General features: G+C 51.3%; 2 protein-coding genes across 18 annotated transcripts in view; one reads left to right on the forward strand and one right to left on the reverse strand.

Annotated features, from left to right (window-relative positions):
* The window catches only part of ARHGEF7 (Rho guanine nucleotide exchange factor 7), a 169,318-nt gene that overhangs the window by 87,065 nt on the left and 55,158 nt on the right, over nucleotides 1-27,095 (forward strand). For all 16 annotated transcript variants that reach the window (XR_012327785.1, XR_012327786.1, XR_012327788.1 and 13 more), the window contains 10 exons: nucleotides 4,584-4,706; nucleotides 12,285-12,423; nucleotides 13,138-13,197; nucleotides 13,893-14,039; nucleotides 14,788-14,874; nucleotides 17,240-17,318; nucleotides 17,505-17,644; nucleotides 20,220-20,444; nucleotides 22,511-22,604; nucleotides 24,773-24,862. Coding sequence is in view for 11 of the 16 variants with exons in the window: in XM_073795413.1 (XP_073651514.1) it covers nucleotides 4,584-4,706; nucleotides 12,285-12,423; nucleotides 13,138-13,197; nucleotides 13,893-14,039; nucleotides 14,788-14,874; nucleotides 17,240-17,318; nucleotides 17,505-17,644; nucleotides 20,220-20,444; nucleotides 22,511-22,604; nucleotides 24,773-24,862 (1,184 nt within the window). In the remaining 5 variants the exon portion in view is untranslated. The remainder of the gene's footprint in view (nucleotides 1-4,583; nucleotides 4,707-12,284; nucleotides 12,424-13,137; nucleotides 13,198-13,892; nucleotides 14,040-14,787; nucleotides 14,875-17,239; nucleotides 17,319-17,504; nucleotides 17,645-20,219; nucleotides 20,445-22,510; nucleotides 22,605-24,772; nucleotides 24,863-27,095) is intronic.
* Nucleotides 7,146-8,392, reverse strand: LOC109547601 (peptidyl-prolyl cis-trans isomerase A-like). Of its 2 annotated transcripts, XM_019920993.3 has the most exons (2): nucleotides 7,687-8,392; nucleotides 7,146-7,619 (listed from the first exon to the last, which is right to left on the reverse strand). In XM_019920993.3, the coding sequence occupies exons 1-2, from the start codon at nucleotides 8,095-8,097 to the stop codon at nucleotides 7,194-7,196; spliced, it is 837 nt and encodes a 278-aa protein (XP_019776552.2). In that variant the 5' UTR covers nucleotides 8,098-8,392; the 3' UTR covers nucleotides 7,146-7,193. The 2 variants fall into 2 exon arrangements, with proteins under 2 accessions (XP_019776552.2, XP_073651522.1); XM_073795421.1 differs by having other exon boundaries at nucleotides 7,146-8,392.

A 27,095-nucleotide genomic window follows, 5' to 3' on the forward strand; every position in this document is an offset into this window, starting at 1 on the left:
GCACTCAGGAAATGACAGGGGTTTTAGGAGCTCTGTGCCAGGAATGGGAGCCAAGCCCAAATGTGGGATTAGGGTTCTAGAGGGGGAGAGATACCTGAGGGGGGAGTGGGCTGCGGTTGAAGCCTTGAGGCAGGAGGGGAGCCTCAGGGCAGGGCTGGGCCGCCTCGCCCTCAGGCACCTTGTAGGATGATTTTCAAAGAGTAGTTAGAAACCCTTCCTGTTAGTAAAATTGACTTCTCTTTTGTAAAAGTTACTTTAGACGGAATGTCTCCACGGTTGGGTTTTCTAGGATCGAGCGTGTTCCCCGAGGTCCCTGCAGCTTGTGCCAGCCGCCCTTGTCGGGGTGGTCCAGCCTGTCTCATCACTTACTTGTGTGCTCATTCATTCGTTCGTTCATGCATTTGCTAGTTCTCCTGTTCCCCCTCCCTCACGGGTCACCCCACGCCCAGAGTCTTGTAGCTGGTATTCTCTTTCCGGGCGTTCTTCTGGCTGAAAGGAGTTCTCTTTCTTGTGGTAGCGTGTGCCCTGCCCTTGTGCTGACACTGCCCTGGCGCAGGCCGGCCTCGTCCTCCCTGTGTCCTGCACGGACTCCTGAGCAGGCCTCGGCCTCCAGGTGGCCCCTGCGTGTCCATTTCTCCCCCAGCCTCCGGTCAGAGCTCTGCTCAGGAGCTTCGGCTGGCGCCCGGTTACTCATGTGTTGCTTCACAGCTGCGTTTTACAGACTGGCCTTCGAGGTGCTTGTACAGGCCGCCTCGTGGGGGGAGAGCTAAGTTAGGAGATGAGCTCCCGCGTGGTGGCAGTCTGACGGGGTCCCTCCCCGAGGGGCTCCCGCCCGTCTCTCCCGCTCCTTCCCCGCCTTGTGCCGGCCTCTGTCACTGCCCGCCACCCTTGGGGCGGGGAGCAGGGCTGCTGAGAGGTGACCCCCCACCCAGCCCTGCCTGCTGTCCCCTCCGTTTGGATCCACTTCCTCCTGCTGTTCGTCTTACTGAAACCCCGCTGGTTCCTTCAGCCCAGTGGACACAGTCAGTCCCAGTCCCAGCCTGCCCCTCTCCCCGCGTTTCTTCACCTGCACGTTGCGCCTCGTTTACTGCAGACCCTCTTTAGCGTATTGTAGACTGAGTGCCCGCCAGTTCTCATGTATTGTAGGCCTTCGGCTTGTAGAAGAAAGTATTTAATAAATAAGCATGTAGTGTAATTGCTGTTGGTTAAATACACATTGTGTCCTGATTTTGTTCAAAAGTTAATTATAAAGTGTATCTTAAGATATAAATAAATTCATTTTTATAACGGACCATTACTGTAACATTTTCACAGTAAAATAGTATTTGTTTTAGATTATTATCAAAATACAAATTTGAACGAGAGGATGTAGTTCATTTTGTTTGAAAGTTGTTTTTTTGAACCATCCAAATAATAGCAGGCATGGGTGACCCAGAGATAATATTCGACTCTGTAGAATAGACGGGCTCAGATGCAGAGCGCAGGTCTGGTTTTGCCTGGGCCGCGTCCTTATTAAAGAGCAGAGCGTAGGACTTGAGCCTATTTGGAGGTGATTTGGGGTTGATGGCGCACTGACCCAGGTGATTCCGATCATGGGAATCACCTCTGACCTCAGTGGCGGAGTCTCCACGGTGGACTCCGCGTCAGAAGCTGACCTTCTGCCCCTGGCCCGCCATGCTGTCACCTGGGAGGCCCCTGAGTAGCTCTTGCCATAATTTCCTTACTTGTTGAGACTGCAAGCTTCCATAGAAACGTGATTTCAAAGCACATGTCCAGCACTAGAACCTTAAGAGTCTAGGGAATTCAGAAAGTGAGGCAGACCAGTGGCGTGTGCGGGGACTCGGGCAGATGGCCCGGGGCGGGGAGCCTGAGAGAGCTGCTGGCTGGTGGGAAGGGACTCCTCCCGCCAGAGCCTCAGATGCTGCCCCTTCCCGGGGCTCTGGCACCCTTAGGAGGGTCGTCCACGTTTAGGGTTTGGGGTTGAGCAGGAGAGGACTTGCCGGGGGCTGCCGGCGGCCCCTGAGGCTCCTGCGAGTGGGCGCTTGTGGCCACTCGTGTAGACACCTCTCTCGATGCTGTCTGCGAACTGCGTGCTGAGGCTCACCTGAGGCTCACCTGGCGCGCAGCCGTGCCGTCGTGCTGATCTTCGTGTCCCCTTGGAAATCGGTGGTTACCGGACTGTGAACCCCCTGTCTGTCCAACTGGCATTACCGGCAGGAATAAATGTGCTCTGCGGGGGAAATGGTGTAGCAGTTCTGATTTCTCAGGTTTTTCCTGGGATTCATTCCTTTTTACTCTAGGGAAGGAGAAAGGCCCTTGGCTATCCCCTCTTGCTACAGAGACTATTGGCTGGACTGTTTGTGTCACCCCGCCTCTTATTATCAGACCATTGATAACGCCTCACCTGTTATCAGATCCTCGGTTGATAACACCCCCCTTATCAGACCACTGATTGGTAACAACCACCTGTTATCAGGCCATTAGTAACATCCCTCCTGTCATCAGGTCAGTGGTAAAACCATACTTATCAGACCACTGCTGACCCCGTACCCATGGTCAGAGCTGGGCGTTGGGCCACCAGGAGGCTGCAGGTAGATGCGGCTGACAAGCAGCCCTGTGGCCTCCACAGCCATTGGGGGCCCTGCCTACACGTTGTCATGCTCTAAAAACCACCTCTAGAAGCACAAGAGAGAACCACAGTGAAGATCCTCTGTTTCAGTTCTTAAGTCATATTCCACGTTGATGGTCTTTGTGAGTTTTGTGTGCCCCGTTATTTCAGTGCTCTAGGCGGTGTTACGTGTGAGGCGTGTTGGCACAAGACCTGGGCTCCGTGTTAGGACTGCCCATGTAACCTTTCTGAGCTCTGTCTGCTGGTGCCTTCTGGCGAGCTGATGGATTATGAGGGCTCTATAAACTGATGGGGGGCAAGTGTAGTGAATTCCTGCAGAACTGGTCCAAGAGAGGTCATCAAACTCTAGGACCAAGGCTCAACAGGTCAAAAGAAAGAAAGAAAGAAAAAGGAAGGAAGGAAAGAAAAGAGAAAGAAAACCTTGTATAGTGAAGTCATTGTCCGTATATAATCCATGGACATGTAAGAAATGAAAGTCCCTAGACCTAGATTTTAACTACATTCTCCTTTGAGTGCATCGGGGCTGTGGTGTTGGACCAGGTGGGAAGTGACGTCACGACAGCGTGTAGCCCAGCGCTGAGCAGTGTGTATGCCGTTGCAGTAACTCCATCATGTAGATAGTGCATCTCTCGTCTTCCTGTGCCCTGTCTCCGGCAGTGTTCTGTTTTTGTTGGCCAAACTCTGACGTCCCATGATTGCCGTTGCTTTCAGTCCCCTCAGCTGGGCAGTCGGGGTTCCCTGCTGGATTTCTGGTTGTAGAAGCCAGCCTCCTCCTGTTTCACTGTGTCTGAGTATGACCATCGCCTGCTCAAATGCAGTGTGTCATAGTCTCGATAGATGTGTCTTAGGTGCCTGGACCCTGGTAGCAAGCAGGTAGCCTCACTGTGTCTTTGAGGAAGGCGTGCTTGGCTGCGTGTGATGCCTGGTCCTTGGTGACTTGGAAAGGACGCCGGTCTTCTTCCCTCTCCTGGAGGTGTGTACTGTCCTCCTCTGAGCGCTGCTGCAGTTTGCGTCTCAGAAAATTGAGACACCATCTCTGTCTTATAGTCAGTTCATTTTTGAACTTGTTTTGTATTCCCCTAAAAGACTGCAGTCACTTTTTAGGTAGAGATCATTTCTTTCTCTGTTTTTAATCTGTTCGCAGTGCCTGAATGAATGGTTGAAGTTAATTTGTTGAGTCAGTGACTGTTTCTCCTGCAGATACACGGAACTGTGACTAATCCCTGAAGGCTATTAAAAACCCACTTAGGGCTAAGTTCACACTGGAGAAGAGTCTGCTAAAAGTGCAGGTGCTAGCTAACTGTGGCTTCAGGTCTGAGTCAATGAACTGAGCAGTGAAACTCGCAAGAAGCAGCACACGCCCGGTCAGGGTTAGGCCGCTGCGTTAGGGAAATGCTGTTGACAGCTGGCCCGTCCTCCCCCAGGATTAAGGTGCCCTTCCTGCTCTGGACGCGTCTTTTTCCCACGTCAGTGATGATGACGATGATTGCCTGTAGGTTCCATGGGCATGCTTGTCTCTCTGCCTACCGCTGACTCCCTCCAGCCTTTGCCCAAAGGGAAAGAGGGCTGTTGTATCTTCTCATCTGCCTGTCGTGATGCTCCTTCAGTAGAAAACCTTACCGACCAAGTAACCACATTATATTTCTCCTTATTTTACACACAATTGAAGGCTTCATGGCATTATTTTTCTCACTGCCCAAGGAATCCTGGGCTTGTGCACAGGTCCTGGCGTCTGGACGCTGGAGAAAAGGACGGGCTTGGTTGGCTGCTTTATGGCAGGGCGGCTTCCAAGGCAGGTCTCTCCCCCCGCTGGCTCGTGTTCAGAGCACATACAGTCTGGGACTCGTGTGTGTCGTTTCTGTGGGGTGGTGCACAGGCCCTCCTCCCGCATGGTTCCCACGTCCACCACTGTCTGTGGCACTCAGGATGGTTCCCTTGTGCCTCTCCTCTCCAGGATGCCTGAAGCTCAGCAGAGAGTCGGAGGCTGCTTTCTAAACCTGATGCCGCAGATGAAGACCTTGTACCTTGCGTATTGTGCCAACCACCCGTCTGCAGTGAGCGTCCTCACGGAGCACAGGTGCGTCTCCGGGACTTGCTTCCCCGAGCGGGGAGTGGCGTCATGGGGTCCCCTCGGAGCAGCTCGTTTCTGTCAGATATTACGTGCAGTGCAGTGCGAACATTCACGCGTTTATTCAAAGATGATCATTTTAATTACCCTCGGAATTAGTGCCTGAGAAGTACTGGTTGGGAGTCTTTGAAATCCTGCTTAGTGCTTTTATAATAGAAAAGGATGTGTTTTGAAGTCTCCCCTTCAGCTCATACCCTTGGACAGTGGGTTGGAGGAGCTGGTAAGTGTTCTGGAATGCGGCTGCAGGCTGAGTCCGGGCTGCTGGAATGGCGTTCCTCAGCGCGTAAACACCAGACCACGTGAGACAGAAGTACGCTTGCTGTAGGAGTAAATGTGCATTCACAGTGAGGCCTGGATTTCTTAGGAAAACGTGAAGCTGGAGACCGTTAGCTTTAGCTTTTCACCCCGAAGCAGCGGTGAAACAAGTGAAACAGTGGACAGATTGACTTCCTGCTTGTTTGGTGAGACAAGGCCGTACCTGTGTCCCGGAGGAGGGCTGGGCACCCTGGGCTGCGGCGAGGACCGCGGGCTCAGCCTGCAGACGGAGTGGGTGATGAGGCTCTGTTTCTGCTCCCAGAAGGGCACACGTTTGTATTAATAAGTGTTTTAGAAAATATTTATGGTTTCTTCTGAAAACGGCAGTTCAGCCATAAATAGCAGTTCAGTCATTGTTTAACCCATAAGTGAAGAAGTTGTGTTCGTCGCATCAGGGTAAACGCCACTGTGCTTGTGATTTAAATATTTAACCTCAGCTTACTCCTAAGTATTTCGGTTTAAAGCTTAGAAACTGTGCTGGGAAGCAGGCATTGCTGAGATTGAGCTGAGGTGGCAGCGTAGCATCCCTGTGTGTGCGCCTGGGTTGTGTGGGCCTGGTGGCAGGGCCTCTGGGTCCGTCAGACCTGGTTTGAGCCCGCATTGCCTCTCTGAAGCAGATGGGTCTCAGGAGGTCACCCCTCTTCTCTGAGAGCGCTGGCCATAGGGTACTGTAGGCGTGAAGCAGAACATGTAAACTGTCGACTGAGCACGATGAAGGCTCAATAATGCGAACTGCTTTATTGTCTTATCTGGACTCTGGGTGTTTACTGCTTCTCCGTGTGCTTAAATACTGAACCTCCATTTGTAGTAAAGCATTTCCAGTCCTGCAGCGAAGCAAGCAGTCTTTGACACGGTGATGGAAAGAAGAGAGACTAGGATACACGGCGACCACAGAAATGAAAAACCCGTCGGGTCTTCTTCTTCCTCACGCTTCTGGGAGCGTGGGCAGTGTTAGCATGTACCTTCCTAGTTAAACCGTGAAGCATGGATGCAGTTACATGCTCCGGCATCCACTCCTGAGAACGACAAGTTAAATGGAATTTCCACACCGGTGAAATGCAGAGATTACATTCGTGTCTCTGAAAATTCCTCAGGAATTGCTGACACAGCCATGGGGGAGATGAACAGCAAATAGAATGTTAGGGTAAAATTGCACACCTTTTCAATTTTGCTCTCTCCTTCCCCCTTTTGGTCAGGGGTTGATCCCCCAGGGGTGGGTTGAAAGTATGAAAAGAGGGTGGATGTGAGGCTCGTGCTGAAGGTGACATTTAAAGCAGTTCAGACTGTTGAAGTTTCCCAAAATGTGTAGACGTTCAAGGGGAATGCTCGCAAGCCTGTGCTGTTTTCCTCTCTTCTGTACTATTACGTTAATGACTGCTTGTGTCGTAGCTGAAACCTCAGTGGAGCTTTTCCTCAGAATAGCAGGGAGAGAATACAGATGCGGCTCTGAGTGGGGACCTCTGCCCTCCTCCACGTGGCGAGTCCCGGAGCGGGAGGCGGGTGGACTGAGGTCAGGCTCTGGGCCTGTGAGCCCGGAGACAGCGGGAGAGCGTGGAGGCCGCAGGATGCGCTGCCTGTGTGCCCTCCTGAGGTCCTGGGGCAGCGAGAGCGCCCACTCCGCCCGCACGTCAGACCCTGCTTCTGAAGCGTAAGTCGGGGGGTTGAGAGGAGGCTCGCGGCGGGCTGGTGGCCTCTGTCGGCCTTCACTTTCCATTCTGGGACCCTAGCTTGTGGCCTCTTTCCCGCTTCCCTACGTTTGTTCTAGTCTTAAAAGCCGCCACACTTAGGGGTAGATAAATCTGTTTTTTTTGCTTGAATATACTTTTTTCTTCTTAAATTTAATTTTATTTTTTTATACAGCAGGTTCTTATTAGTTATCTGTTTCATACATGTTAGTGTATATATGTCAATATACTTTTTCAGCATTGATTTAAACGTAGTGTTTAGCAGTTTTAAAGTCTTATTTACAGTCTTATGATCCTTACATTGTGTTAGTTTGAATTCTGAGTATGAATCTTGAAAATGTATATACAGAACCATCAGTTCTACTCTGTGACATAAATCACAGCAAGATTCTTTTTTTTTTTTTTTTTTAAGATAAAACACAAGTCAAACTTATTATTAGATTTGTCCACAGTCAGCAATGGTGATCTTCTTGCTGGTCTTGCCATTCCTGGATGCCAAGCGCTCCGTGGCTTCCACAGTATTCGTGCCCTCTTTCACCTTGCCAGAGACCACATGCTTGCCATCCAACCACTCAGTCTTGGCAGTGCAGATGAAAAACTGGGAACCATTTGTGTTGGGGCCAGCATTTGCCATGGACAAGATGCCAGGACCCGTATGCTTCAGGAGGAAATTCTCGTCATCAAATTTCTCCCCGTAGATGGACTTGCCACCGGTGCCATTATGGCATGTGAAGTCACCACCCTGGCACATAAATGCCGGAATTATTCTGTGAAAGCAGGAACCTTTATAACCAAAGCCTTTCTCCCCAGTGCTCAGAGCACGAAAGTTTTCTACTGTCTTTGGAACTTTGTCTGCAAACAGCTCCAATCTGTTAACGTAGCTTTATGGATTGGATGAGCAGTCACTTCTTGGTTTCCAGGTCCCTTACCTCGAAGGAGACGCGGCCCAAGGGCTCGCCGTTGACGGCGATGTCAAAGAACACGGTAGGGTTGACCATGGTTGGGCAGCGCGGGAGGTTCTGGGGTGGCAGCGTCTGCAAAGCCAGCAAGATCCTTTTTGACCCACCTCCTGGGGTAACGGAAATAAAAACAAAAATAAACAAATGGGACCGAATGAAACTTAAAAGCTTTTGCACAGCAAAGGAAACCATAAACAAGACAAAAAGACAACCCTCAGGATGGGAGGAAATATTTGCAAATGAAACAAAGGACAAAGGATTAATCTCCAAAATATACAAACAGCTCAGTATCAAAAAAACAAACAATCCGATTGAAAAATGGGCAGAAGACCTAAATAGACATTTCGCCAAAGAGGACATACAGATGGCCAAGAGGCACATGAGAAGATGCTCAACATCCCTAAGTATTAGAGAAATGCAAATCAAAACTACAGTGAGGTATCACCTCACACCAGGTAGAATGGGCATCATTAGAAAATCTACAAACAACAAATGCTGGAGAGGGTGTGGAGAAAAGGGAACCCTCTTGGCACTGTTGGTGGGAATGTGAATTAGTACAGCCACTATGGAGAACAGTATGGAGGTTCCTTAAAAAACTACAAATAGAACTATCATATGACCCAGCAATCCCACTACTGGGCATATACCCTGAGAAAACCATAATTCAAAAGGGTCATGTACCACAATGTTCACTGCAGCACTATATACAATAGCCATGTCATGAAAGCAACTGAAATGCCCATTGACAGAAGAATGGATAAAGAAGATGTGGCACATATACACAATGGACTATTACTCAGCCATAAAAAGAAACGAAATTGAGTTATTTGTAGTGAGGTGGATAGACCGAGAGTCTGTCCTACAGAGTGAAGGAAGTCAGAAAGAGAAAAATACCTTATGCTAACACATATATATGGAATCTGAAAAAGTGGTACTGATGAACCTAGTTGGCAGGGGAAGAATAAAGACGCAGACGTTGAGAATGGACTGGGGGACACGGGGTGAAGGGGAGGCTGGGATGAAGTGAGAGAGTGGCATGGACATATATACACTACCAAACATAAAATAGATAGCCAGTGGGAAGCAGCCGCATAGCACAGGGAGATCAGCTCGGTACTTTGTGACCACCTAGAGGGGTGGGATAGGGAGGGTGGGAGGGAGGCTCAAGAGGGAGGGGATATGGGGATATATGTATACATATGGCTGATTCACTTTGTTACACAGCAGAAGCTAATGCACCATTGTAAAGCAATTATACTCCAATGAAGATGTTTAAAAAAAAAAAAGTTCAGCTGCCCTTGGATGGCAAAAAAAAGAAGCACCAGCTCTGTTGAATTATAACTGACGTGTACCTTTTGCATTATCATATGATAGTAGCCTAATAGGCTCATGGCTGCCTGTTTTGAGTGAATTACGGGTTTCGTTTTTTCCAGCACTTTAACTGTGGCTTTTTGCTGGGCTACTTGATGGCTCTCTGTGTGTTCCCCTGGTTGCCGTCTTGCGGCCCATGGTGTCATTTCAGTAAATATGGAGGAGGTACGCTGTGTAAGGATCGCCGGCCTCAGTAGAAATTATGCTGAAAGAGCCTTTGTTTTGTCAGAAAAGCTGTAACCAGCCGTTTTGTCTGGTTTTATTGTAGTACTAAATTTGTTTTTAAAACAAAAAAAAAACTATTTCAGTGATCTATAAAGATTTATAAAAAGTTCAGTTTCCTTTCTTAACTGTGCACGTGTCTGGCATTGCAAGGCTGTCATGTGAATATTAAAAGAAGTTACTTCCGCTTTTGCAAAAATTTCACATGAATTTTTAGTTGTAGGGAATTTTGGGGGGTGGGTGATGAGGATAACTTGCTTAGTTTTATTCATTATTGTCTGCCATAACTATGGTTATGAAATTGCACGTATAATACTGAAATATCAAAAATGGCCTGAAGAGACTTTTTGACGATTTTCCTTGTGGTAGAAAAGGCCCCAACTGGATTATATTTAAAGGAGTCGAAATGTACTGTTAGTATCATTAAGCTTCATTTTTATGGGACTCTGCTTGATCCTTTGTTCAACATTCAGAGAAATGCTGGTAAAATATAAATGTCTCCTCCATAAAGCCATCATTTCTCTCTGCTCGCATGTTAGGGATGGGTGGGCTGATCTGAAGAGGCGCACGTTTCCGAGTGAAAATGTTTGAGGGCTAGGGCGGGCGTGGTGGGCACAAGACGTGGAGCGGCCGCGCGTGGGTAGGGGGCCCCGCCTGGGCTCGGCCGCTGTTGGCAGTGGCTCCCGTCTGCAGATGTGCACGATGACCCCTGTCTCAGGCCCGGGGTGGCGTGGGCGGGAAGGATGCACAGTGCGTGTCCGGTGCCGTTGCCCCTGCTCTGTCCCTCTCCCTGACGTGCGCTCCTGCCTGTGCGTCTCCTCTGCCCGAGCTTGGGGAGGTGGGCCAGGAGGCAGCCCTGAGGGTCAGGCTTGGAAGAGCCAGCCCTGCAAGGAGGGGAAGGCAGGGTGATGGCAGAGCACGGAACCGTGCACAGCGGTGCCAGCGCCAGGCTGCCCCACAGCAGGGTCCCGGAGCATCGCCTGCCTGGCTTCGGAAGCCCAGCCCTGTGGTTTTCTGGGAAAACCGTTCTTCGAAAGCACAGAGTTCTGTGCACAGAGGTGTTGGGTCGTGTTGCCTATGCAAGCGCGTGTGCACATAGAGCCCTAGAAGTAGTTAGGCCGCTTCTGTGCTAAATATTTTAAATTGCACCACCGTGGCAGGCTGTCTCGCAGGAAGGAACTCGTCATGAAGCCTTCCTTCTGATGGAAGTGGGAAAAATGTGTATTGTATATGCTGAGTTGTTATAACGAGGACTTTGTGAACATTTTCCCGTTTTATGATTTGCTTTGATTTTGATCATAGCTCCTAAATGTGTATGTATATTTATTTAAAAGGTTGATGTTTGAAGAAAACTATGTATAGGTAGGTAGGTAGATGGCAGTGCTGTTAACTATGCTGTCCTGTCACTCTTCGTACGCAGCCAGGACGCGCTCCGGCTCAGGCCACCCACGTTGTCGCGAGCCCCAGCACAGACAGGAGCTGTCTCCGAGAGAGGTCTTACTGCTTGAGAGACATAAGGCTGATTTTCCAGGGGTTGATGAATTTGTTTGCAGCCTGACATTTGGAAGCTTTTGTTTCTGAGCTGGTTTAGTCGGGTCAGGTACCTTCCCCTTTGGATATGTCAGCAGAATCGATGTGCAGGGTTGAGAGTAAGAGGTGGGCAGTGCCAGCACCAGCTCTGCTGTCACGCCTCCCACAGAAAGTCACTCTAGGTTGTACCGTAGGAGACTCTCGCATTCACCGCTTTTGAACTAGCAGTTTCAGACGGTTTAGCCTGAATACCGCGCGTTTTTCGCCAGGAGCCATCAGTGGGGCTGCTGGTCCTAGGAAGCTTGGGCGGGCGGCCACGTACAGCTGGGGGTGGAGGTGAGGCGTGAGGCGGGTTCAGCTGACCGGCACCCAGAGGGGATGGGCTCGGTGATTCTTCAGGACCCCGAGGTTGTCCCGCCCTCCCAGTGGGTGGGTGCCGCCTCTTTTCACAGCCTGCATTCCAGGTGACCTCCGTCCCCCGGTGTCTGGAGGGACACGTCTCGGCAGCAGTGAGGGGCATAGACTGGCTTCCTCCCATGGACCCTTTATAAACGTCATCTGTCCCTCAGTGCAGAGACAGAAGCACAGAGTTTCAGTCACAGACGTGAGCCACAAATGTGTGGGTGACAGAGCTTGACCCACAGCTGCGCCCCCGATCTTCCTGGGGTCTTCCTGAACTGGAGACCCCAGGGCGGCACAGGGCACGATGTGGGGCAGCTCAGGAGGGCGTTGCCACTGGAGCGTTAGGTGGAAGGTGGTGAGGGTGAGGGTGACAGAGGAGGAGTACGGTATTGAAGACGTGCTTTTAGAGCTGAGTTAGCTTCTGAGCGTATACTAGGTGTCCTCACCTACAGATGCGGAAAACTTTCTTCACACGCACTGGGAGGGTTAAATGAAATGATGATGCGAAAATGCTTTTGAAAGTTTAAAGCCCGAGGATGTGTGAGTTACTTTATCGTGCTGCATCATGCAGCCGCCTTCGGGGACTAAAGCACCTGGAGGGTCAGCGCCATGATTCAGTTGGTGGTAGTTGGGACGCATCTCCTGACACGTTTTACTGTCTTGAGGTTCCAGGTAACGGGGCCCTGTTCTTGCGCTTAGGAGGCCACTCACATTCACACTCTTCCACAGGAAAGTGCCTCGCTGAGGTGGCCTTTCGTGATGGGGGGTGGGTGGGGGGGTGGTGGCTGGGAAACCACAGGTGCTCTGTGTTACGCGCACGTGGTTTTGCTCAGACTGAGGGCGAGAACATGAGCTGTGTGGGGATTGCCCCTCTGGTGTTTGGAGATAACCAGCACGTGTTGGGCTGTGACAGCGGTAGCCTCTGAAGCGTCGGGGACACCGCGTGGTACTTCGTAGTCCTGGTGGGACTGGGGCGGGGGCGCGGCCCTTCTGGGCTCTAACGGTGGCCTCTTCTCCCTCCCCGCGTGGCTGCGCGTGGTCAGTGAAGAGCTGGGCGAGTTCATGGAGATGAAGGGCGCCAGCAGCCCAGGCATTCTCGTGCTGACCACCGGCCTCAGCAAGCCGTTCATGCGCCTGGACAAGTACCCTGCGCTGCTCAAGGAGCTGGAGAGACACATGGAGGTACGTGTGCCAGCCCCGCCTGCCAGCCAGCCACGCCCGGGAGAGGGCTCCTGGGCCAGAGCCTGCAGAGGGGGTTTAACCAGCGGCCGTAGCTCAGGGTTTTCAGAATGACATTGTTAAATGTGAACTTGCTTTCCCTTATCTCAGCTGTAGAAAAGCGTCTGCTCCTTCAGTTCCTCTCCACCCACTGCTGCTGACGGGGTATTTTCCCGTCACTAGAAAACGCTCATAGTGTTGAGGTGTCATATCAGGAATGCGTACTTACAGTGCTGTGAAGTACATAAGTCATAGAGTAATAACAGTGAAAGAATCAGCTAATGATACGTATTTATTCTGTGTTCAGATAGCAGGCTGTGGGCCCAGGAGAAATTTGGGTTCAGGTTACTGGCTTGGTTAGGCCGTAGGGAACCGTTTCCCAAAGGGCAGCCCATCCAGTCTTCTTCACAGCTGTTCCCTCTGTCCTCTGGTGCCAGAGCAGCAGAGGCCCGTAAGGGCTGGGCATGGCCGTGTGCCGGCCTCCCTCCCCAGGGCAGGGTCCAGATCCCTCTGCTCCACGATCCCCTCGAGGACTAAGAAACGGCGCTTTAATGCTGCGAAGAATAGGACAGGTTCCAGGTTGAAAAGTCTAGGGAAGGCCTGCGCCAGTCTACAGAGCGCCTTTCTAAGGAAAATCTTTTCATTATGAAAGCTAATAGTGTGCTGTTTTATTCAAAGGATTATCATCCAGATAGACAAGATATTCAGAAATCCATGACTGCCTTCAAAAACCTTTCAGTAAGTGATTAAGCATATCACGTTTTTTTTGCCCCGTCAGACATTATTATGGCAAACGAATGCAGAAAATTACTTGTGAAGTATAATTTGGATTTACTCTGATGAAATAAAAATAAATATATAGTAGTTATGCCATGGCTGGTAAACTCTCAGGCTTTACTGGACTGTGGACGCCAGGAAAATGAAATGATAATTGTTTAAATTTTAAAAAGTCACCACATAATGCTAGAGCTACTTACAGTGATTCAGAACATGTTTTTAACCTCATCCCACAGTGTCTTTAGTGACTGAGTGTGAAATGGAATGCTGTTGGTTTTTTTAATCTGTTGTCATGCTGTCTGACTGACTTGAGTTTCTGGAATATGTGTCTTATTTACAGCACAAGTGGAACTTACTCTTTCTTCCCCTCTTCTCAGTCTTCTCTGTTGCGTTCACTAGTAAAAGCAGAAAATACTTTTCTTGCCCAGTCCACGTTTTTTCTTCTAAAAGTGGCAGGAATGGCTATATTTTTCTAAAAGTGTTTCTCGTTCTAGAGCTGTTGCGTGTTTTGTCTCTCTTGACTTGATTCCGTACTTGTGAAGTAAGCAAATTGTTCACCAGGTGATCTGTCTTAAGAAGTAAGATACAAAGCAGTATGGCCAGAACCTAAGGTTCCAAGAGTCCCGTTTCTTCTAACGGTGTTCTGTGCTTCTCAGGCGCAGTGTCAGGAAGTACGGAAAAGGAAGGAGCTGGAGCTGCAGATCCTGACGGAAGCCATCCGGAGCTGGGAGGGGGATGACATTAAGACCCTGGGCAACGTCATTTACATGTCCCAGGTCCTGATTCAGTGCGCTGGGAGCGAGGTACCGCAGTGCGTGAGCGCCATTCCCAGCACGGCTTTCTTAGGGCTCCTGTGCGTGGCCGGTTTGGGAGGCGCCTGCCCGGGGCACGGCTTCCCAGCAGTTCCTTCACTTCTGTGAGCAGTGTGTCGATGGCGGCGCGTGGAAGCGCTGCCTGCGTTTCTCTTTCTGTGTCTCCTTTTAGTTTCTTGGGAATGTTTGTCCTTGGCTGTGGTCTCTGTGGGGCTTTTCTTACCTATTGAAGCAAATGAGTTTTAATACATGAACAGTGCTCTTAGGTCTTTCATGTAGATTGGGTAAAGTTTATGGGGTGGGTGGAAACACTGAGTTGGCGTGTTGGATTTTAGGTTAGTGCCAGGGTCTACCAGTGGACTAAATCCATCTCTGCATTTTATCCCACCCTCCTTCAGCCTGAAGGGCCCACCTGGTCACCCACTGCCCCTAAAAGCTTACAGGTTCTTTTCCTCCATTTTCTCTCAACCACAGAAAGAAGATTTTACTAATTAAGAGTTAATGGCAGAGCTAAACTCCTTAATCAGATTTTATAAACAGATGTTAACGTGAGCTACTTGTGAGTCTAAGAATTTATCATAATTTTGTTTCCATTTAATTTAGCTCATGAAATTTGGTAGAGAGAAATATCTAAACAGGAAGTATGATATAATATTTCCTAAGGCCTACTGTAAATATTCTCACAACTGTAAAATACGTGTTTTTAAAACAATTATTTGAATTTGCTCTTTTACATTAGGAAAAGAATGAACGATATCTTCTGCTCTTCCCAAATATTTTGCTAATGTTGTCTGCCAGTCCTAGGATGAGTGGTTTTATATACCAGGTAAAACACATTTTAAATTTGTATTTAATTGTTTATTGTGGATCTGAGAATCATTTCCAGGCTTGTTTTGAGTTTTGTGTTCAATACTACATGCATCTGTTTGTGGGCTGCGTGTAGTGTTGTATGTATAGTGTTACATTCAGATACGTGCACACAAGTCCTGTCTGTGCATTTCGATGTGACCGTGCAAATTAGGATACTTGTGTTAATCCAAAGCAAAAAAAGAAGGAGACTAAAATTTGTGGAGCTGCCCCCCAGGACACAGACTGCTGAGGTGCGGTGCCAGCCTGTCGCCACCAAGTCGTGTGCCGCTTCTTTCCTGGCGGCTGGTACATGGTGGGCACAGCAGCGGGCTAGCTGGAGGGGGACCCGCGGCCGAGGTGGGTCTTGGGCACACGTCGGGTGGTGTACGTGGTAGTGGACGATCGTTTAGCCTTTCTATTGTTGATCATTTTTCTGATTTTCTTTGAGAGAATATGAGAGCTGATTTAAGAAGAACACGCAAGGGGAAATGTTTTCTTTTTTGTGCGCTAATTTCAAATGTGGTATTAAGTGCTTTATGCTTTTTCTGTCTGTCTAGTAGGAGCTTCTAGCAAGGTTTACTGCCTTCTCTCTGTGTAGTTACAGAAGCTTCTGCCTTTCCCATCAGTTTTTCGAGGCCTGGCTAGTCACCAGATGCTGTTTCAACAGAGTCGGCCTTTGTTTTCTCCGAGCTGCGTTTCTGCATATGCAGCACATTGTTTGTTTTGTCCCCGACCAGAGCTCTAGTGGGTCCTGAGTCCAGAGTGTCCGTGGCTTGTTTGTACCTGCACAGAAAGCTTTGCCACCCGAAGGGGAGTGTCATCGCACACTCCACAAGGAGCACTTTAAAATTGAGGAAGCAGCTGTACCACGGGCAAGCCTAGAAAAATAATACCTCTTAATCTGTAAGCCTGCCGCTGACTGATGTCTGGCTGAGGGAGCACCTGCTCAGGTTCCCCCACACTGGCGGCTCCCGCTTTAAGTGGCCTTGGTCCTTTTCCATCAGTGTTCTCCAGCTTCGTGCTGTACACCCAGGAGGCTGAGTCGGGGCCCTGCTTTGACCTGCAGGAGTTAAGGTTGCCGTCTGGGGCAGGCTTAGGCCCCTAGGATGTTGGCATTGCCATGCCACCAGCAGAGCACTGTTCTCCCGCCCTGTGCACGGGTTCCTGGGGGCTTTCTCTCCAAGTGCTGTGACCCACGGTCCACGTACTGTCAGTATTCATTTCTGGCTCTGAGGGATGTTAAAAAGCGCTACATCCAGCAACGGTGAGCACGTCCTGTCCGCCGGGGTTGCCGCTGCGCTGAATGCAGCCCTGCAGCTCTGTTTCCTGGAGAGTTCTCGGAGCTGTTGGTCACCCCTGTGCCTTAGGACTCTTGGAAGGGCGTCTGTAGTGTCTGCATCTAACCACGGCTGTGCCGGTGCTAGCCTGTCCCGCCTGCTGAGCCCCGGTGGCCCGTGGCCTGGATGATACCTGTCTCGGGAGGGGAGGGGTGGGGAGACCACCTCGTGCCCTGTGGGATGCTCGGCGTCACCCCTGGCCCCCGCCCTGTAGACGTCAGGAGGCCTGTGGGCTGTGGCATTGCCGGCGCGCCCTCTGCAGGGCAGGACTCCCGCTGCCACCCCACTGAGAGTCCTGCTTCTCGGGGGCGGCTTGGCCCCAGTCCTCAGGGAGAGACTTTCCCGGAGGACTTGCTTGGCCACCGCGTTCCGTGGTGTGTCTGTTATTTGTGCTGGTCCCTTCCGGCCCATTTCCGGCCCCTCTCCGTGGGCGTTCCCGCTCCCCTCCCCAGGCCCTCTGTTGTCAGAGCGGATGGGCTGGCTGCTCTTCTCTGCATTTTGTGCAGCGCTCAGCACAGCTCTCGACTTCCCGTCTGGTGACGACCACGCACAGCTACTGTCCAGTTCCTCTTGCTCCAATTTCCTCCTTACTTTGCTTTCAGACGTGGAACTTCCTCTGCATTTCTTTAAGGCAAATCTGTGCTTCCTTTGCATAAAGAACATCATTTAAAATAGCCACTGTAGACGCTAGTTTTTTTTATCACGATGTGTAATGTTTCTGTGTCCTGCTGTTGATGTTTAGAGTAACCCATCAGATGAAATTTTTTTTCTGGTTTGCTGCCTTGTACCTTTTTGCTGGCTCATTTCTTGAGTCTAGTATTACGATTTCTTGTTTGAGATAGAGGTTCATATTGTACATGCATTCGGTACAAACAAAAGAGCATTTTTGCGTTACAGAGACAGTTCCTCTGCCATTTCTAAAATCATTTAATATTTACTTTATTAATGGTATCTTCTTTACTAGAAAATCACTAATTGTTTTTTTTGGGGGGGGGTCTTTTTTAGGGAAAGCTACCAACGACAGGAATGACAATCACAAAGCTTGAGGACAGTGAAAATCATAGAAATGCATTTGAAATATCAGGTGATAGGCACAGACTCTGTGGATGCCCTCTGTCCGGGTGACCAGGCAGCTGGCCCTCTGTGTGCAGGCCCTTGCCGACCCTTCCAGGGGGCTGACGGCAGCGCTGTTGGCCCTCCTCGGGGGTGCGCGTGTGCGTGTGTGTGTGTTCCGCCTGCTCCCCGTTTCAGCTGTGTTTCTCTCTTCCAGGGAGCATGATTGAGCGGATCTTAGTGTCCTGCAGCAACCAGCAGGACCTGCACGAGTGGGTGGACCATCTGCAGAAGCAGACGAAGGTCACCTCTGCGGGAAACCCCACCATTAAGCCTCACTCTGTGCCGTCTCACACCGTAAGGGCCCCCGTCCCTCTCCCGCCTCCAGACTCTGGGGTCAGCCTTGGGTTCGGTTGCCAGCAAGTGATCGAGTGCTTTAAGGCACAGTCAGCCTCTGGGTCAGGAAAGCACAACATGTGCGTTGTGTTTCTCTGCAAGCACTTGCTCATTGCCAGTGGATGGTGAATCGCTACGCGCACGCACGCATGTGCGCACGCACACACACACACACACACACAGAGTTCATGGCCCCTGGCTAGGAAGCTGCGTGCGCACACACACACACGCGCGCGCGCGCACACACACACACACACACACACACACAGTTCATGGCCCCTGGCTAGGAAGCTGCCTTGCTCAGAGTGGGTCGTGTAACCTAAGTTGGTTTCAACCAAAAGCCTGAGAGCCACTGGTCCATAGAGGGCTTTTCTGAGCATTTTAATTGTATTTATTGTGTTTCATCAAAAAAACAAACAGTGAATACTTACGATGACAAAAAGGACCAGATTCATGTTGAAGGCGTTAAAATGTAATTTTTGACTCATTGTTTTGATTGTAAGAAATCTGTATCTTCTACTTTTAGAAAAGCTCAATAGCTCTTTAAGTTTTTAGATACTTAAAGATTTCAAGATATATCAGCACCAAAGTGTCAGTGTTTAAAACTTTTCTTTCCTGGTGTTTCATGCTTAAGATACTGGTATTGAATCATCTGATCATTCATCATCTTTACCAGATAATATTGAAGAACCAGGCAAGAACCTTCTTACAAATGACTAGGGTCTCACAGCATTTCTGGCTGGTGGGTTCTTCTTGCCATCCTTGTCAGACTGTGACGATCTTTACTGGGAGTTTTCTACCCCCTGTGGTCGCCATCCTTGGGGTTAAAGTTTTAGCTCAGGGACGGTGGCCATGGCGCTGCGTGCTGGTCACAGGTGCAGAGTCTTAGGCCATTTCTCAACAGTTCGGGGGTTAAAACTGCTCATTTGTTTCAGCTAATGTTTCATTTTGAATGGCTCCACCATTTATAACTTTTCCATACTTTTAAAAAATACTAAAGATGCTTAGCTTTCACGGGACTAAATTTATCCCAAGGACATATGTGCGTCCACGTGTGTGTTTATAAGGAAGAGGGAAGTGCCTTCTCGCTCAGACTGTCTGTAACAGCCTGACACTAACCTTTATAAGGTCACATCAAGTAATACTGTGCTGTGTATCGGGACGCTGGCCGCTCTCGTTCCTGTTCTTGTCACATAGTGGCAAGGGAGTTACAGCCCCGCTGTCTGGAAGGCGCTGTGCCCCACACGCAGGGTTGTCCAGTGTTGTGTGCTCTTCTTACGGAGGTTCTCTCTGGGGGTGTCTGTGTTCTCCCTGTGATTGCTGTGTCCAGCTTGAATAATACTCTAACTTTAGCATAAAGCTACCTCTCTTGACTTACACAAGCAAGGAGAAATAAAACCAAATGTTACTTATCGTGACATTGCTAGAAGGGATGTTTTGCGCAATTTTCCCCTTTTGTGAATTATTTAGTTTGAAAAAATTATTTTGTCGTGGTTGTATTAACACATTACAGCACACACACACACCCAGGACAGGTGTGTGGTCACTGCAGAGAGTCCACTGCTTCTGTCCTTGGACACCCAGCCTCAGCTAGAGCCTGGGCTTCCCCTTAAGCCTGTTTTTCAGATACTGTTCAGTTCTTTCGAATGATGATCTCACTCAGGTTTCCAGCTCGCAGAACCACTCAGCTCTTTCTCCTGTTAAGCATACTGTATTGTTTTCGGCTAATTTGAGTTCTTTAGCTAATTTTGAATGTTATTTATTTTATTTAACATTTTCTTATTTAATTGTCAGTGTGATGGAATACTTCTGGGTTTTCTAGGAATATAAACCCCATTAATAAGGTCCTTCTGAGAAATTAGATTTATATAACTTTGTTTTGATTAAAGCTGATTTTTCTGAGAAAATGTTTTATCCCAGGGATTGGCAAAATTTTTCTAATAAAAGACAGGCAGTAAATATTGGGGGTTTTTAGGCAATATGGTCTCTGTCACAATTATAGTTTGTTTTTGTAATACAAAAGCAGCCACTGACAGGAATAGGCCTGACTGTGTCCCAGGAGCATTTTTTTTTTTTTTTTAAACAAAAACAGGGATCAGGCCCTAGTTTTGGCCACCCTTGAATCACCAGGCAGTGAGTAGTACAGCTGGGGAGGTAGTCATTACCCTCGCCATAATCACATTCTCAGTGCAGGGAATGCCCGTTCTGTCATACAGTTCTGGTATCTGTACTAAATGAAATACCTTTTTGCAAATGTGAGTCCATGGCAGTTAAAGGTGGTAGGTGGAATTTCCGGGTCTGGACCCCCAGTGCCCCGCTGCTTCCTGACCCCAGCTCAGCTGCGGCCTGCGGCCTGGAGCAGCAGCTCCCCGCTCAACCCAAGTGGCCCAGAGACTGAGCACCTGGAGAGTCCAGAGCACTGCCCACAGGCTGGGGCTGCCCAGCGGGGGCGTCTTGGTGGGCCGGGTGTGTTTGCTCAGGGCTCCCCTGACACTGAATGGTGTCTCTGCTCTCTCCCGCCCTGTGCCCCGCGCAGCTCCCCTCCCACTCGGTCACCCCGTCCAGCAAGCATGCGGACAGCAAGCCCGTGCCGCTGACGCCCGCCTACCACACGCTGCCTCACCCCTCGCACCACGGCACTCCACACACCACCATCAACTGGGGGCCCCTGGAGCCTCCGAAGACCCCCAAGCCCTGGAGCCTGAGCTGCCTGCGACCCGCACCCCCTCTCCGGCCCTCAGCTGCGCTCTGCTACAAGGAGGTGAGCCCCGACTTGACGGCTGGGCGTGTTACTTCGGCCGTTCCCTGCTTCAGTCCAGGGAGTTCAGAAACGTGGGCCATCCCGTGTGTCTGTGACATAAAGCAGATCGGCCTCTTCAGAACTGTGAAGGGTCTGCCTTTGTTCTCTTGTCACTCCTTCCTGTGGTCCCGGGAGCCCTGGGGAGACCCTTTTGGTGGCGCCCTCTCTGTGCCCGTCACGGAGGAGCTGTTTCTGTGCCCACCTGACCTCCGTTCCCTCTGCCCAGAGGCCACGGAGCTGGGAGGCTTCGCGTGATCCCGGCCTCTCGCTGAAAGAACTTTGAACTTGGTTGTGATGGGTCTCAGCTCACTGTGTGCGTGCCACTCTGCCACACCGTGTGACCCTTGTCAGGCTTGAGCTCTTGCCCGGGAACCCTGCGTCTGGTCACCTGTGTAAGGCGGGGGGAACGTTTACGGGGAAGGGCAGCGCTCCTCATGGCGTGGTCACAGCGCACCCGCTCTCCTCCACTCGGACAGTGTTTGCACGTGTCTGCTGTTCCCTCCCTGCCCTGATGAGAAAGGGAAGGGACTCGAGAAGTAGGGTCCAGGAATATCTGCCCTTGAGGAAGCTGGTGATGGTGTGAAATGATGAGTGTGAGTGGAGTTTGGTTACCATAGGCGTGACTGTGAGTGTGGCGGGCGTGGCCTGGCTGTGAGCCTGGTGTGAGCCTTTGCGTGTCCATGAGGCTGCATTTGCAGAGGCCCTGGAGCAGACACCCCCTCCGTGCTTGCTGGCAGCCCTAGGTGTTTTAAGATCTATAGAAGAGTACGGCGTAAGTTGTAGTTAATCCTTTATGTTTCTGTTAATGAATTTTGGTTTTTGTGACGTGTGCCTTGCGGGTGTCCCTGTGCCCAGGTGGGAGCGTTCCTTGCCCTGGCAGCTCCTGGAAGAGTGCTGATGTCTGTGTTGCAGGCGTGTGGGCAAGCCCTGGTGATCTCATTGCTGGGGAGGGAGAGTGGGGCGGAGGAGGGAGAGGAAGGCGTGGAGGGGTGTGGCCGTGAGCACGTCCAGTGTGCTGAGCACGCAGACCGCCTGGTGGAAAGTGGTCACAGACGAAAGGCGGAACAGAGCACTGCCAAGTGGGCTCTGTGCCCGGCTTCACCTCCACTGCCCAGGACTCAGGGAAGCCACAGGACACATGCTGGCTTCACCTCTCTAGGGACTGATTTCTGCTGCACTTTCAGGAGCTTTAAAATTTTCGTTTTCACGGGGAAGATTTTGAAGAGACACCTTAAAAACTCAGGCTCCGTTCTCTCTGCTTTTCAGTCTGATCCATCCCATAGCACGAGTCATGTTCCGAGTCTCGGATTCTCATCGTGAGGTTCACCAGTGGTTTATATAACTTAAATGACGCAGAAGTTAGCCTTTCCTGACGTGAAGATTCAGTACACGCTTGACAGTCACAACCTCGCCCACCGTGTTGGGCTCGGGCCTGCTCTGTCTTCCACCCTCCCCTTCGCGGGGGGTGGGGGGGTTTCGGGCGCTGTGTTGCGGGGGAGGGGTAGACCCTGAGGCGGTGAACGTAGCTCGGGGCGGTGGGAACGCCAGCGGGGCTCTGTCTTCTGCACGCCTCTGCCCTCGAGCCCGTGGGCTGCTCTTAGACCCTTTTCTTCTCCCTTGAGGCTTCAGGCGCTTTCCTGAAGGAGTTGTGTTTACTTGCCTTTCTTTTAATGGTGGCCTTAGTTGCCCCTCCCTGGCTGGGTGACTGCAGCGGGGGGGCCTGCCGCAGAGTTAGCAGCGCGCAGCTCCCTGCGCAGGCCTCGGCCAGCTGGCCTTTCCAAGCCAGGCGTGGCTGTCGTCCCGGTGCCCCCGATCCAGGTGACACGAAGGTTCCTATCAGAGTCTGCGCCCTGTTGGCTGTAGCTGATGCCCAGCAGCCGGCAAAGAGCGGTCAGAGCTCGAGGGGAGCAGGCGCCCCCGCGGTGCCGGAGCGTTTGCTGCTCCACACCTTCACAGCGGCCCTCCTCGCGGACCCGCGCGAGTTCCTACCTTGGGGTCTGTCAGCCTTTCCCCCTTTGCTTCCCTAGGATCTCAGCAAGAGTCCCAAGACCATGAAAAAGCTGCTCCCCAAGCGCAAGCCCGAGCGGAAGCCTTCGGACGAGGAGTTTGCGCTGAGGAAAAGTGAGTATACCTGTGGGGACGCGGGGCTCTCGGCGCGCGGGCGGGGAGGCGCCGGGCTTTCCAGGGCCGCACGCGGGAGCCAGCGCCCAGCTGAGGGTCCCCTCTAAAGGACGTAGCTGGAGCGGGGGAGGTGCGGGTCCGCGCGACCCGCCCGGCCTCCCCTGGGTGGGCCTTCCTTGGGTGGACCTCTTTGCGGGGCCCCTCGACCCGGGGTCACCCTCCCTTGGGCGGCGGCTGCGGGTCTCCGCCGTGGGACCGACCCTGTGCTCGGAGGGCCCCCGTGCTCCGTGAGGACTCCGGAGATGCCGTGGGCGGCGTGGACGGCGCCTCCAGGCCCTCGGCCTCCCGCGTGGATGCGTGGCAAGAGCGACCCGGCGCGGCAGGCGGGAGGGGCTCTGCGGGCCGCCTTTGCAGCTCCCCCCGCCCCGAGAACTGCCACGGGGCTCTGTGACTTTCCGGACCTTTGCTCCTTTTGCCCACACCCATTTGGGAGCCTTTGGGGATTCACTTCCAGAGGAAGGCTTTTAGACTGGAGCCGAGTAGCCGGCGTCACCCCGAGGAGGAGGTGGCTTGGTGCAGTGGCTGCAAGTGGGGACCCCCCCCCCCCGTCCTTGGCGAGGGTCATGGTGGCCCTGGGGAAGTGGGCGCAGGGATGGCCCGGAGGCTGCTCCCGGGTGAGCTCCCTCCGCCCGGGCCACCTGACGTCCCCTGCCACAGCCCCGCTCGTCCTGCTGTCCTGCGGTTACTTGGTCACTTCCTCAGATAGTGAGCGCACCTGCGGGACACCTGATGGAGCGGGGGAGGCCGAGCACCCCCGTGCGGAGGGTCCACCTGTGCAGAGGGTCCGGCCGGGGGTGGACACCAGTTCCTCATGTGCAGCTCTGACCCAGGCCTGGTAGGCCTTCACCCCCAGCGCTTGCCGGGCGCCTTCTGTGCGCGGGCGCTGCGCTTTGCGTGCCGCGAGCGCGCTGACCCATGTCTGAAGATGGCGGCGTGCTTGCATCAGCGGGACAGGCAGCGTCACTTGTGCGGCTGCCCTCCTGTTGGCAGAGGGGAGCGGCCTGCCCTGCCTGTGGGCGTTACCTCCCAGCGTGTCCTGGAGCGAGACTAGTTAAACGTTGTTCTTGCGGAAACCCGTTAACAGCCAGTCCCAGTCAGCGGAATTTAAGTCGGCTTTTCAGCCGCCCCTCAGCTCTCTGTGCTGACGCTGACTCTTAGCAGCGAGCATGCGGCCCGCCTTGTGTGTGTCTGTATCATACGATGGCATGCAGGCTTTTTGATACAGCTTATAAATAGTTTAGTCTTCCATTCTTCCCACATTTTTTTGTTAGAGTAGTTGAGCCTTTTAAAATATATTCTAAGTAATACCTTAGAAGATGCAGAAAAGTCTAAGAAAGCAGAAAGCAGAGTTGAACCACAGGATGGTATGAGCTATGCTGGGTGCGAGGGTCTGCGCCCGGTACCAGGACCTTTAGGGGCCCTTGCTCTGCTGGCTGCACGCTCCACGCACGTGGCCTCCTGAGTGCAGAGGAAGCTGGGTCTGGAGCCCAGTTTACGGGAGAGCTCTGGAGCGTCCTAGGTTAACTCTCTAGTAGGAACTTGTGGATTGGAGGAGATGCTCACTTTAAAGCCTTTGGTAAGTAGGGTCAGATGGCCTTGCCAGGGGCTCATAGCTGTGCTCACTACCCCCTCCCAGATGAGGATGGAGGGAACTTGTCCTTTCTGATGTCCGCATCCACACTGAGAATTCTCGGGCATTCTGATTTTTGTCAGGCTGACATGTGAAAACATGTTGTGTAGTTTTAATTTCCACTTCTTTTCTTGGTGAGAAGGAGCATTTTTTCTTTCTGACTGTTCTCTTGTGAATTGTTTGTTCCTATTTCTTGCCTTTTTTCATCTTCAGGATGGGGGATCCTACCTTTCTTGTGGGTCAGTAAGACAACTTACATGTATATTTAGGATATTAGCCCTTTGCCAGATATGTTGCAGGTAAAAAAATAAAAATCCTTCTGCATACAACTGTCTTGTGAACATCAGAGAACATTTATCTGGCGAGAAAACAAAAGGAGGGATTGTTGTCACCGTCGTTGGTTGAGTTGATGGTTTGTGTTTGTCCGGTGAACTGTACTTGTCACTTCTGGGCTGTGACGGTTGTGTGTCCCTTGCAGGCACGGCTGCGCTGGAGGAGGACGCCCAGATCCTGAAGGTCATCGAGGCTTACTGCACCAGCGCCAAGACGCGGCAGACGCTCAACTCAAGTAAGTGTCGTGCGAACCCGCTGGGACTCTGGTGGTTTGTTTTGCTTTTTAGAATCACGACCTGAAGGACACAGCTGTGGGCCCTGGGCAGGCTCGTGGGCATGGTCCCCAGTGAGGGCGCTTCCGGGGCCTGGCCCAGCGTCCCTCAGTCAAGGGAAGGAATCTGAGCTGTCAGTAAAACAGCTGGTTTCTAGAGAAGGTTCCGCTGGGAGACCTGGAAGTGTAGGGCACTGCCAGAGTTTATACAGCTCTCTCGGGTTGGAAGACAGCGGGGGCTCGCTCAGCTCAGTTGTTTAAGCTGTTTGAACTACGGGTGTGGTACTGGAACTTGGCGGGGGCGCTGCTTCTTAGAGTTGTTGTCAAAAATACAAGCCTAGAGTAAGAGTTCCTTTAGCCCTCCCCAACTTTTACAAAATGATTGCACTTAAAAATTTTTTGAAGTAGACACACCAGTGATGTTGGGTAGATTTCAGTACCACTGAGTTTACCTGCATCTTATGCATAATGTCTGATGTGAAAAAAATCTTAATCTGTTGTGTGAACACTACAAAGATGGGCTCTGTTTTTTTTTGAAACTTGCCCAGCCTTTGAGAGTGGAGTGCAGGGTGGTTGCAGCAGATGTAGTCAGGATGTGGTTTGTCCAGGAGAAAAGGGGCTGAGCTTCCCTTCCCCTCCCTCCCTTTCTTTCACACTGGATGACATATATTGCTTCTGGCATGAAAACTGGTTTCTGTCAGATTTTGTCTTTTTGGTTTCCTTTCCACCTTGACTTTTGGCAAATTGCTCAACTCACTTCCTTGGCACCACTTGCAGTGTGGTGGTTCAACTCAGTGTCACGTCTGGTGTAAACCATTGATGGGGAGAAAAAGAAAAGGTGGACAGACAACCGCTTGAGCTTCTGTTAAAGATGACTACAGGTATGAGGACAGGGCCAACGGGCTTAACCCCGGCTAAATCTGCAGATGATCTGGAAACTTCTTTATGGCTAGTAGTTGACGTGTCCCACCTGTGACGTTAGGACTTTCGGTCCGTCCTCCGTCTGGTGAAGACGCCTGTTTGTAGTGACTAGTCAGCAGAGCAGGAGAGGAATGGAAGGGCCTGCAGGTGACAGAGCAGTAATTTGTCATTTACGATATTACAGTTTCCTATATTTGTTAAGAGATTGTATTTTTAGGTAATAGGCTATATGTGGCCATTGTTTTTTGGGTTTTGAATTTGAGATTTTTAAAAAATTATACATCTCCACTTCAACTATTTGAAATAAAATTTAAACCGGGCCATCTCAGGTGAACGGACCTGGTGATGTGAGTTTTGTGTGAGCTTTTGTGTGAGCTGCGTTGCCTCATCCAGGAGACGGGGCCCTGCTCTGCTGCGGCCCTGGTATGTGCAGGTCTCATCGCGTTGCCTGTGTTATGTGTTTCCACTTCTATGCAAGAAAAGCACTGGACAATACAGTGTTTTTTGTTTTTCACTGATATTATGGACTAACCACTCTGGGGCCTCAGAGGTCTTACAGTCATAGATGACCTTAAACTGAACGTTCTCAGGAACAGGTAGGATGGGGAAATGGGTCCTTTATGTTGGACAGGTAGTGTACCTAAAAATCTAGAGATGGGGTCAGGTGCATCTGACCCCAGAGCAACTCTGTCCATATTAAATGCATAGTAAGAATAGTTGGGACGATATATCTCACCTAAAGCTCAGTTCTGTTCAGTATACGTTTGGATGCCAAGAAGCCTTCACCATCCAGACATCTTTAGTGTTGATTTCCTCCCCAAGGACCATAGGGATGTAGTCGAAGAAAACGAGCTGAGCCCACTGCTTCCTTTTGTTTTGGTTTGGGAATGGGTTTAGCTTTGCCCAGAGCAGGAACAGGACGGAGCCCGTGGCTGCTGTGCTGAGCCATCCCTGGTTCCCATCAAGCGTGTGTGTCCTCCGGCCCCTCCGCGGGCCCGTTCCAGCCTGCGCGTCCCACTCGCGGCCGCCTGGCCAGCATCACTGCTCACGTCGCCAGCCACTCATGGGCTCACTCCTCTACTCCCATTTTGTGCCCACTTCCTTCTGCCGTCCTGCTTTTGACACAGGGGCATTCCCTGTTCACGTCTCCCTTCATGGCAGCAGGAGGGTCTGCGTCCGGGTTGATGGCGTTTGAGCAGACGTGTCTCCCCGCCATGTCCATTCCCCTTGCTGAGTGGGGGTGAGCACCCTGGGGTGGCGGGAAAGGGGAGCGAGG

Source organism: Tursiops truncatus, chromosome 18, assembly GCF_011762595.2.
Source record: "Tursiops truncatus isolate mTurTru1 chromosome 18, mTurTru1.mat.Y, whole genome shotgun sequence".
Taxonomy (NCBI): Eukaryota; Metazoa; Chordata; class Mammalia; order Artiodactyla; family Delphinidae; genus Tursiops; species Tursiops truncatus.